Source organism: Chrysochloris asiatica, unplaced genomic scaffold (genome assembly GCF_000296735.1).
Source record: "Chrysochloris asiatica unplaced genomic scaffold, ChrAsi1.0 scaffold00404, whole genome shotgun sequence".
NCBI classification, from domain to species: Eukaryota; Metazoa; Chordata; class Mammalia; order Afrosoricida; family Chrysochloridae; genus Chrysochloris; species Chrysochloris asiatica.
The window spans coordinates 1,423,915-1,435,840 of NW_006408922.1; the positions used below are offsets into that span (position 1 = coordinate 1,423,915).

General features: G+C 47.9%; 1 protein-coding gene across 1 annotated transcript in view; it reads left to right on the forward strand.

The window, feature by feature from the left end:
- Positions 1–11,822, forward strand: part of CCDC22 (coiled-coil domain containing 22) — a 29,930-nt gene extending 18,108 nt beyond the window's left edge. The window contains exons 3-17 of the mRNA XM_006876685.1: positions 4,965–5,097; positions 6,007–6,110; positions 6,249–6,315; positions 6,399–6,577; positions 7,986–8,180; positions 8,729–8,791; positions 8,882–9,001; positions 9,470–9,589; positions 9,673–9,789; positions 9,904–10,005; positions 10,089–10,196; positions 10,462–10,557; positions 10,796–10,855; positions 10,938–11,012; positions 11,441–11,822. Of these exons, the coding sequence (XP_006876747.1) occupies positions 4,965–5,097; positions 6,007–6,110; positions 6,249–6,315; positions 6,399–6,577; positions 7,986–8,180; positions 8,729–8,791; positions 8,882–9,001; positions 9,470–9,589; positions 9,673–9,789; positions 9,904–10,005; positions 10,089–10,196; positions 10,462–10,557; positions 10,796–10,855; positions 10,938–11,012; positions 11,441–11,554 (1,653 nt within the window). The 3' untranslated portion in view covers positions 11,555–11,822. The remainder of the gene's footprint in view (positions 1–4,964; positions 5,098–6,006; positions 6,111–6,248; positions 6,316–6,398; positions 6,578–7,985; positions 8,181–8,728; positions 8,792–8,881; positions 9,002–9,469; positions 9,590–9,672; positions 9,790–9,903; positions 10,006–10,088; positions 10,197–10,461; positions 10,558–10,795; positions 10,856–10,937; positions 11,013–11,440) is intronic.
- The last annotated feature ends 104 nt before the right edge of the window (positions 11,823–11,926 follow it).

The following is an 11,926-nucleotide window of genomic DNA, read 5'->3' on the forward strand; positions in this document are numbered from 1 at the left end:
AAATGCAACTGGGGAAGAGCTGCTTCTTCAAAGTAGAGTTGACTGTGATGAAACGAATGGAGTAAATCCTTTGGGACCTTCATTTGCTGATGGGGCACAACTCAAAATGTAGAGAAACAACTGTGAACATCCATTGAAAGTCAGAACATGGAATGTGCAAAGTATGAATCTAGGAAAATTGGAAGTTGTCAAAAATGAAATTGAATGCATAAACATCGATATCCTAGGCATTAGTGAACTGAAATAGACTGGCATTGGCCATTTTGAGTGTGACAATCACATTATTTACTATGCCAGGAATGACAAATTGAGGAGGAATGGTGTTACATTCATCATGAGAAAGAACTTGTCAAGATCTGTCTTGAAGTACAATGTTGTATATGAAGGAAGACCAGTTAACACCACTATTATTCAAATTTACAAACCAAACACTAAACCCAGTGATGATTAAATTAAAGAATCAGGTAGCGTAGTGGTTACAAATCGGGCTGCAAACTGCAAGGTCAGCAGTTCGAAACTACCAACTGCTCCGTGGGAGAAAGATGAGGCTTTCTGCTCCCGTAAAGATTTACAGTCTCAGAAACCCTGTATAGGGTTGTTATGAGTCGGAACTAACTCCATGGCACATAACCACTAACCACCACCACTACCAACTTCTTCAGTCTGAAATTGATCAAACATGCAATCAAGATGTATTGATAATTACTGGAGAATGGAATGCAAAGATTGTAAACAAAGAGGAAGGATCAGTAGTTGGAAAATACGGCCTTGATGGTAGAAATGATGCTGGAGATTGCATGATAGAATTTTGCAAGACCAATAACTTCTTCATTGCAAATACCTTTTTTCAATAACATAAAAGATGACTATACACATGGACCTGTGTATTTGATTTCTGTGTATTCTGTGGAATACACAGAAATCAAATTGACTACATCTGTGAAAAGGGATGGTGGAAAAGCTCCATATCATCAGCCAAAACAAGGCCAAGGGGCAGAGTGTGGGACAGACCATCAGTTGCTCATATGCAAATTCAGGCTGAAGCTTTGGACATATTGTCAGGAGGGACCATTCCCAGGAGAAGGATATCATGTTTGGTAAAATGGAGGGTCAGAGAAAAAGAGGAAGAGCCCCAATGGAATGGATTGGCACAGATGGGTTCAAATGGCACAGGACCTGGCAGTGTTTCATTCTGTTGTGCGTAGGGTCGTTATGAGTCGGTACCAACTCATTGGTACCTAACAACAACAACAGCAAGGTGTGCTCATAGGCCTGTAGGTTAAGCACTAGACTGCTCACTACAAGGTCAGCAGTTTAAACCCACCAGCCATTGTTTAGGAGAAAGATGAAACTTTCTGCTCCTATACAGATATATAGCTTCAGAAACCTTTTACAGGGCTGCTATGAATCTGAACCAACTCACAGGCACCTAACAACACAACCACCACCCAGGTTTACAAGGACTCTGACGGTTGTTGTTAAGTGCCGTTAAGTCAGCTCCGACTCATAGCAACCCTCTAGAGGGTGTCTGAGGAGTGGTTGGTTGTTTGGAATTGCTGAACTTTTGGTTCGTTCTCCAGTGTTGTTTCTGTAGTGCAAGGGCACTATTAATTAATTTGCTGCACAGCATACGTGAACACACCTCCACCCCTACTTTTTGTTAAACCATTTGAAAGTGACAGTCATGACACTTAACTACCAAATACTTCAGTGTACCTCATACGTAAGTGAAAGGATATTACATAACCATAATACCATGATCAGATTCCTGCTGTGGTGCTGCAGGATTAGCACTGGACCGAGTGCCACAAGGTCAGCATTCCAACCCACCAGCTGCTACTCACTATGAGTTGGAACCTACTTGATGGCACTTAACAACAACAACAATACCATGATTACACACAGGAATTCATCAATTTAATATTAATGAAACATTTTAATTACCATAAAAAATCTCAGTGTACTTTTAATTTGTATATTTTTAAATGTTTTATTGTGAATTATATGATAGTTTACATGGGAGAACATTAGTTTTACATTCATTCTATCGTATATCGTTTCATTGCCATGGTTACAATCCCCTCCATGCATCATCAACCAACCAAAGGGTATACCCTGCAAGCCTGCCCCCTACACTCCCCTTACCACACCCCACACCCCCCCAGTCTTCAGCACACAGTCGCTCTCCCTCTCTGGATCTAAAGCCCCTAGCTGCTCCATTGAACCACGTCATTGTCTCTGCCTCCATCTCAGGCATCGCTGCTTCTCTGGGTAGGGTCCCACTCTAGGCTCTTCTCCGTTGATGGTCCTAGGGACCTCTGCTCCTAGACTGGAAAGTTAATCATTCCCTTCCTTGCTATAAAACATCTACTTTTACATTTCTAACCCTCACAATCAGTCCTGATAACAGTTATTCGCTATTGTATCACAAGACACCCATCTGCATTTCATTTCATCGGCTTCGCCTAGACAGTTTGGATACCATGTAGTTCTTTTTTAAGCAAGATTAGACATACGAAGGTAAGTAAAAAAGTATTGCTACAAAATCACAGAAACCTTTATACCTTTATAAAAGAAAAATATCAAAATGTGAAACTGGTTTGTTTTTTTTTTTTCAACATATCCTCCATCTAGGTCTGTACATTTCTGAAGGAGGTGTTTCTATCTCTAACCCTTCCAGAGAATCCTGGTGTGGCGCTGTGGGTTAATGTGCTGGACTGCAAGGTCGGTTTGAACTGCAGCGTTGGCGGTTCAAGCTCACCAACCACTCCTTGGAAACCCTATACAGGGTCGCTATAAGTCGGAACTGACTCCACGGCACATAACAGCAACAACACTTCCAAAAAGAGCTCTCCACTTTTTGATTTCCACCACATCAAAACAGCAGTTTAGGCATCCTCAAGGGATTCAAATCCTGTTTCTTTTAAATGTTGAGTTTTGTGAACAAAAAGAAGTCTGAAAGGACAAGATCAGGACTGTAGGGTGGATTGGGTAACGTGTTTCCAAGTGACATTCTTGTAAGACAACCATGGCAAAAAAGTTCTGTGGCACAACTTTCCTGGCCCTTTTCTCACCAATGCAGTTTTCCATTTTCTTAAAACTTCTTCCTAATAAGCGCCCCCGATCACCATATCCTTTGAGAAAATATATCAAGATAACCCCTTTGGAATCCCCAAAAAATCGTCGCCATAATTGGCACAGCAGGTCCTTTTGGAAGCCACTATTTTGATTGGATCTTGCTCTCTGGATTGTATTTATAAATCCAAGACTATTCCCAGTTTCATAAAATCATCTACAGTGGCTTTGAACTTGGAGTCCAGGTGTGGTGCTGTGGGTTACTACTCTGGACTACAATGTCAGTTTGAACCTCAAGGTCAGTGATTCAAGCTCACCAGCTGCTCCCCTGGAAATCCTATACAGGGTTGATATAGGTTGGAACTGACTCAATGGCACATAACAACAACAATAAAAGACTAATAGAAAGATCAGTTCTTTAAGCTAGCTGATCTTTATGCAATGCTTTTGCCACCCATTGAGCCGAAAATTTGCTTAGGCCAAGATGTTTCTTTAAAATGGAAAATGCCAAACCATGTGAGATTCCAGCTTCAGTAGTGATTGCATCAATGGTAATTCTACGGTCTTCTAGCAGTTTCTGAACTTCACCCACAATTTCTTCATTTGTTGACTGTCTCCTCTCTTTGAGGCCTTCCTGACCATTTGATCCATCTGAGAACTGTTGTTTTATGTGGGGTAGCATTCCCATTCTGGTAGCGTTAGTGGTTACGAATCGGGCTGCGAACTGCAAGGTCAGCAGTTCGAAACTACCAGCTGCTCCGCGGGAGAAAGATGAGGCTCTCTGCTCCCTTAAAGATTTACAGCCTTGGAAACTCCGTACAGGGTCGCTATGAGTCAGAACCAACTCCACGGCACATAACAACAACAAAGCATTCCCATAAAGTTGTTTCAAAGCTTCAGTGATTTTAGAAGATGTCTACTCTAGTTTTGTTAAAAATTTGACATTAGGTCTGACCTCAAAATTGTTCTTTTTTTTTTTTTTTCCCTCACAGCACAAAAATTAACCTATATTTGGAAGGCACTCAAGTGAAACTGAGACAAGTGTATTACTGACAGAACTTGTCTACAGCTATCCACTGATTGCAAAGACATGTTTAAAAACACTTTGTAATAAACCCGTGCATGTATGAACTGCAAAACCTTAAAAGCCGTTTTCAATTGCTTTTCTGTGTTCTTATCTTTTGCCTGTTTTTTCTGTTGTGTCCTGGTCTTATTTTCTTATTTATTTTTAGGTGGCTCTTGTTGCTGTGTACTATTGAGTTGGATTCTACTCATAGTGACTCTGTATAGATGGTTTCCCAGGCTGTACATCTTTACAAAAGCAGAAAGCCTCATCTTTCTCCCACAGAGCAGTCGATGGATTCGAACCACTAACCTTGTGGTTAGCACCCAGTGTGCAACCCACTACGTCACCAGTGCCCCTTATTTTCCTTAGATACTCTTTGTATCTAAGAAAAAGGTCAGCCTTTCAAACTTACCAGCTGCTCCTTGGAAACCCTATACAGGGTCCCTATGGGTCGGAACCGACTCGACAGCACTTCACAACAACATTCTTTGTATAATATGTTGACTAGCTTTTTGCCTATGATATGAGCTCTAAATCTTTTTCTGTTTGTCATTATTCTTTTGACTTTGATTATACTGTATTTTTTCTTTAAAAATTATATTTCTTTTCATGTAGTCAGAGACATCCATTTTCTCTTTTATGGCTTCTGGATTTTGAGTCAGATTTAGAAAGGCCAGAACCTTACTCTTCTCGTTGCCCTCTGAAGCATTAACTGTAATAACTTTGTGGCTCCCCTCAGTGGTGGTGGTGGTTGGTGAGAGAGTTTGTGCATTTGTGGTCTGGGTGTGGCTGATCCACTTTCCACCCCACCCCCAATCTCTAGGACCTGGGCTATCCCTTGGAACTTGGCTATCAGAACTTCTTATACCCCAGTGAGCCTGATCTTCGGGACCTGCTTCTCTTCTTAGCTGAGCGCCTTCCTACTGATGCATCTGAGGATGCAGATCAACCTGCAGGTACAGGGCTCCTGGACTTGGGGGATCATGAAGGGAGAAGGGGTTTTTCCTGTGTGTTTTGGGGGTTGTAAGAGGTGGAGGTGGAAACATGGTTGATGGGTACTGGTGGGGGCATGTGTCTTGGGGAAAGCTATATAGGAGGATTGGGAGTTAGGGGGTGCTGGGCAGGAGATGAGGTTGGGACTGACCCAGGTGGTGAGTTGGTACTGGGAGGGGCTTCTCTGACCATACCCCCTACCTCCTTCCCCTTGCTCACACCTCTCTAACCACTCTCTCCTTGATGCTTCTTAAATAGGCCAGGCATACTGAAGTATTGATACCAAAGGCCTTGATACTTGCTGGATTATTCTTTCCCCAGATATCCTAATGGTTCACTCACTCATGTCTTTTGAGTTTTCTGTTCACCTTGGGGAGACCTTCCTCTAACTGCCTTGTTTAAAATTGCCCCCTTCCCCCAGCAGTCCTTCCCTCCTTTTTCTTATCACTGCTCAACAGTATTCTATATTTCACCTGTTATCATAGTTCTGGAGTCCTGGCGTGGCGCTGTGGGTTAATGCGCTGGACTATAAGGTAGGCAGTGCAAGCTCACCAGCCGCTGCTCGGAAACCCTATACACATTGCTATGAGTCAGAACCGGCTCAACGGCACTTCACAACAACAGCCACCATCTTAGCTATAGTCTCTCTCCCCTCTTCAAATCCTCGCTCTACTATGAGAGCAGGGATATTTATTTGTTTGCTCATTGAGTTCTGGAACAATGACTGGTACATATTAAGTGCTCAGTAAATGTTTGAGAATGGTCCCTAGATTGATGTATCTCAGGGGAAAGGATGATGCCTGGGCTCCCAAGCATACATTTTTAGAGTTGCAGGGTTGTCACCTGATTAGCACTACCTCCCACCCCCACAGGTGACTCAGCTATTCTCCGAGCCATTGGGAGCCAAATCCGGGACCAGCTGGCTCTGCCCTGGGTCCCGCCCCTCCTTCGCACTCCCAAGCTGCAGCACATCCAGGTAGGCCCCTTTGACTCATGTCCCTGTCTTGCCTTCCTTTTCGTCATCTGAGTACTTAGGTGTTTGACCTCCTCCCAGTGGTATCCCATCATACTTCACCTTGGAGGCTCTGACACTGCTCCTCCCTGCCTCCCACAGGGCTCAGCCCCCCAGAAACCTTTCCATGCCAGCAGGCTGATCGTGCCTGAGTTGAGTTCCAGAGGAGGTGAGTGTGGGGCTGTGCAGAAGAGTGGGGGGCGGTGCTGCCTTTACCACAAAAGGGTAGGCTGACTTTCTGTGTGACCCCAGAGCTACGGGAGTTCCAGAGGAGTCCCCTGCTACCACCAGCTCCCACCCAGGTACCCCAGCCTGCTGGTAGGGCAGCCTCGCTCCTTGAGCGCCATGCCATCCAACTCTGCAAGCAAACAGCCTGGGACCACTCAGGGGATGAGGACTGGCTACGCCGGACATCTCGCCTCCCAACCCAGGTACAACCTAATGTGTGTCCACTGCTGCTCCAACTTTGTCTCCCATGGGTCCTTTGCTTCATTTCTTTCCTCACTTGGCCCCTCTGTGAGCCCCCCGCCATGCTCCCCACCTGAAAAAACTGGGACATTGAAGTCTGAAAGACTATGGACCTTGTAGTTGTCATTGAGTTGGTTCCAACTCGTAGCAACACTGTATAGGGTTCCCGAGGAATGGCTGGTGAGTTTGAACTGCCAGCTTTGTGGTTCAAACCGACCTTGCGGTCTAGTGCTTATCCTACCAGGACTCCGTAGAGAAGTCAGTATCCCTCCTCAGAGGCTCAGTTTCCTATTTAGAAAAACAGGGTAGTAATGGTCCTCTCCTCTTGGAGTAGTGATTCGAATGTAGGCACCAAGTTCCTAGCCACCAGAGCTGTTGGACTTGTTACCTTCCTCCCTGTTTTTCCCACCGTCTTCTTGTCTCTCACTGTTTTGTCTCTGCAGGTGTCACTGAGGTTCATTTTGTCTATCTCTAGATCTGTACATTCTTCTTCTGTGGTTTGGCTGCCCCTCTTTCTCTCTCTTCCTGCTCTGTGTCCTCTTCTCCCTCTCTACGCCTCTGTATCTGTCGTCTTTTCCTCTCTACCTTTGTATCTGTCTCTTTCTGGTTTTAAAATCCCCCCTCCACCCAACACCAAGCTACCATTTGTTCCATCTTTATTTCCCTTTTTTTAATTATTGGAATTTTCTAACACAAAGTTAGAGCGAATTTATTCTAATGTACCTATCATCCACCTTCACATGTAAGCATTTTGCCAACCTTCTTTCATCTGTTCTCCCGCAACATTTACAGAGGAAGGGCTGTATTATTTTAAAACAAATCTCAGACATTGTGTCATACTTAAGAATGCATTTCTTAACTCATAAGGTTATTTATTTTGTAACATAACCAGTGGGCCATTTCACACCTAACAAAATTAACAGTGATCTTTCAATGTAATCTAATACCAGGTTCATAATTAGATTTCTCCAGTTATCTCAAAAGTGTCTCTGTTCTTGTCACTCTTTCCTCTCTCTCTTTTCCACTATCTCTGACTGTTCCCTTCTTTGCCTAAGGCTGTCACTGACTCTTTGTCTATCCTCTGTCCTCATAAATTCTGTCAGGGCCTCTCTGGTTGGGAGTTCCCGCTTCCTTCTGTCTCTTCTCATATCTTTTTCATGGAGTACATGGGTGAAGAGAAATGTGGCTGTGGGGAAGAGGAGACCCCAGTTCCGGGGAAGATTCGAGGGACCGGAGAGTGAGTGCCAGCCTAGGTGGGAAAAGCTTTAGGGTGGATGTGAGCTTGTTAGGTAAGTTTCCTGAAGGAGGCAGGATCTTGGGTGCCCAGTAGACCTCTGCACCCTCCTGTTTCACCCGGCCCTCTGTTTCCAGGAGGATACATGGGCCCAGCGCCAGCGGCTACAGAAATATCTGGCTGAGCACCTTCGCCAAAGCTGGGGTCCACTCGGGGCCCCGCCACAAGTCCGAGACCTGGGAGAGCTGCTGCAGGCCTGGGGAGCTGGGACCAGGACTGGTGTCCCCAAGGGCTCTCAATTCACGCATTCAGAGAAGTTCACCATTCATCTGGTTGGTGGGACCTGTGTGGAGATGGGGCATGCTACCAGGGGCTGGGGCAGGTATCGAGGGTTGTGTTATGTGCCAGTACTATAACTCTGTCCACACAGACTCTTGAGTTCCACCAGACAAGGCCTTTCCTCACTGGGAGTGGGCACCCAGAGGGCTCTCTTGGTTTCTTAGGCCACTTCAGCTGAGAAAGGGTAGATGCATGAGGAGACTATGTGAGTTATATATAGGTTTCTTCCCATGCAGAAACCTCCTTACCCAGGCAGTTCCTGTGTTTTCTCTGGACATAATTTTTCTCCTTTCATGTCCACTCAACAGTACACCTGTCCTTCTCAGGGCAGTTGGGCTTCAGAGCTACGGCAGGGCCGGGGAGGTCTCAGTGTACAAACACTCTAGTCTGAGGTTGCAGCTAGTGCCTTTATCCTCATACGGTCACATGGTGGCAACGTGAGTGGGTATGGTATAGGGAGAGTGCTTGGTGGGTGGCTGAGGCTGGGCTCTGTGACGTGGGCTCCCCTGGCAGCTATGATACTCCTTCCTCACTCCCCCAGGAGCCCAAGACCCAGGCAACCCAGGTGTCCAATGTGCTGGCCAGCACCCTACAGCCTGAACAGGTGAGCAGAGAGGGGTAGGGAGGTTAAGGTCCTTACCAGTCTACCAATTTGGCCTGATACCTTTCCCTCCCTCTGATCTGTGCCTCCCAGGACATGTGGGCAGCTCAAGAAAAGGAATTAGAGTCCCTTCGGGAGCAGTTAGAGGGAGTGAACCACAGTATCGAAGAGCTTGAAGCCAACATGAGGATGCTGGGAATCAGCCTTGTGCAAGTGAGGGGCTATGGGAAAGGGCTAGGGTGAAACCAGGAGATCCTACTAGGATCTAAAGGGTATAGAGGGACTGGAGGGGGCTGAGAGATAATCTGTAGAGGTCCACAGATGTCAGAAGGGTTTATGGGGGTACATGAGCAATTTGTGGGGCTATTTAGGGTTCAGCAGAATCTGTGGGCGTGAGAAGGATATGCAGGATCAGGGAGACTTGCAGTTCTAGAGGTTGGTAGATCTATGGAGGTTAGAGGGTCTGTGAGGATCAGGAATTAGAGGGGCTTATGAGTGCCAGTCATTATAGATATATCTGTTCATTTCAGGAGGGGTTTGAAGGGCATGTAGGTAGTAGAGAAGTTTGTAGTCACTGTGAGGTATTAAGGTAGGCCAGGGCATTCTGAGCTCAGCAGAGTGGTGGGATGGAGAGTGTGACTGGGCTCCACCACTGACTTGGGAGTGGGGTTCATGGTGCAGGTAGAGACTGAGTGTCAGCAGAGTGAGCTCAGCGTGGCGGAGCAAGAGCAGGCCCTGCGCCTGAAGAGCCGGGCCGTGGAACTGCTGCCTGATGGGGCTGCCAATCTTGCCAAGCTGCAGGTATGGTTGGGATTGGGCTGGGAGGATTGGGTATAAAGGGGTCTGGACTACGTGACATGCTTCCCCGCCCCCACTCCACTCAGCTCGTGGTAGAAAGTAGTGCCCAGCGGGTCATCCACTTGGCAAGTCAGTGGGAAAAGCACCGAGTCCCACTCCTTGCTGAGTACCGCCACCTTCGGAAGCTTCAAGATCGTAGAGAGGTAGGTTATGGGATCCTGGGATGTGGATGGGGCAGGTTTGATCCTTCCCTAGGAGCCATCCCCGTGCTCTGCTCACCACCCTCACCATCCCATGCCCATTGGGGTCTTGGACAGCTGGAATCATCCCGAAGGCTGGCAGAGATTCAGGAGCTGCACCAGAGTGTTCGGGCAGCTGCTGAAGAGGCCCGCAGAAAGGAGGAGGTCTATAAGCAGCTGGTGAGACCCATTCAGGGACCCTAGGTGGCTGGTGCTGGGGAGGGTGTAAGTTCTGGGGGAATGCCTACTTTGTCTCTGCCTAGGTGTCAGAGCTGGAGACTCTGCCCAGAGATGTGTCCCGGCTGGCCTACACTCAGCGCATCCTGGAGATTGTGGGCAACATCCGGAAGCAGAAGGAAGAGATCACTAAGGTGTGCTGCCATGGCTGGGGCATTGGTCATGTGGGCACACATGCCCAGGGGGCAGATGTGTGTAGCCAGGCTACACTGGGCCTCCCATCCTCTGGTAGACAGAGCTGTACAGCCACACTGACACAGAGCTGCCACACTGTCCACTTCAGCCTCCCCTAATGCAATGACACAGGCCCTGTCTGGTTGTGAGTGTGTGTACATGAGTACCCTAAGCTGGCTGGCCATTCTGCCTGACACTGGCTCATGGCCACCTGGTCTCTGCCAGATCCTGTCTGACACAAAGGGCCTTCAGAAGGAAATCAACTCCCTCTCTGGAAAACTGGACCGGACATTTGCAGTGACTGACGAGCTCGTGTTTAAGGTGTGAGGCAGGCCTGGCAGGGTGTAAGAGTTGGGGGTGGGACTGGCCTTCTGCCTGCCCATCTGCTCCCTGGCTGGATTTGGCCTGGGGCCTGGGTAAGCCTTGTGAGTTTGCTGATGTGCTCCTTGGAGGAGGAAGTCAGGGGTTGGAGAGTGTGGCTTCATGGTGCTTGGAGGTAGTAGTATGTGGTGGGCAGGGCAGCCGTCTAATACCACGGAGGTCCCCTCTGTCTGGTCAGGATGCCAAGAAGGATGATGCTGTTCGGAAGGCCTATAAGTATCTAGCTGCCCTTCATGAGGTGAGGGGCGAGGTCTCCCTGGGGGTAGGGATGGGGCGGGGCAGAGCCATGGCGGGGTTAAGCCTTCTCCTGCTGTCCTCAGAACTGCAGTCAGCTTATCCAGACCATTGAGGACACAGGCACCATCATGCGAGAGGTTCGAGACCTTGAGGAGCAGGTGAGGCATGGGGACAGCTATTTGGATAACATGCTGGGAGAGGCTGTGGAACTAGGCACAGCCAACAGTGGGGATCTCTACCTTGCCCTTTAGCAGCTGTGTGTTAGTATATGACCAGGGTCAGGCCAGTGGCCTCTTCTGAGCCTCAGCTAATGCCACAAGGGTCATCGCACCTGCCTCAGGACCGTTGGCCACGGCATCAGCTTGAACATGTGATGGCAAACCCTGCTGTGTAACAAAGGATGTTTTAGTAGAGGGACTGATATGTTCAAAGGCCTGGTAGGGGGATGGAGCAGACTGGTGTTTGAGGGGATTTTAGGGACAGGTGAGGGGCCAAGAGTGGCCATAAAGAATGGGGGGGGTGGTGCCGAATCGGAGCTAGGAAAGGGGACCTGGATATTGAGGGGATGCATATTAAATTGTTTTAGATCGAGACAGAGATGGGCAAGAAGACCCTCAGCAACCTGGAGAAAATCCGTGAGGACTACCGAGCCCTCCGCCAGGAGAATGCTGGCCTCCTGGGACGGATCCGTGAGGCCTGAGGAGTCCTCAGCCCAGTTCTCCCCCGGGCCTTAGGTGGTGCTTTGGAGTATTGGAGTTGATGACCAATGCTTAGCCTAGCTATTCCCTCTACCATCCAATTCCTCCTGATGTAGCCTTGGACCCCAGTCCCTGCCTCCCCCCTGCCCACCTGACCCCCACCCTTATCTGGGATGATTGTCCAGAGTATGGGAGACAGGCTACAATTTATTGTGAAGAGGACTGGGGCCTTGGATCCCAAATAAATGAGCAGCCCTGTCTGCAGGCTAAGCTGAGGCATGGATTGGGACACTTGACATAGGTAATGGGGTGGGAGGCTGTCTAGAAGAACTGCTAGGGTTCTGTGGATGTGTGAGTAGGAGGTGCGCAGGTGC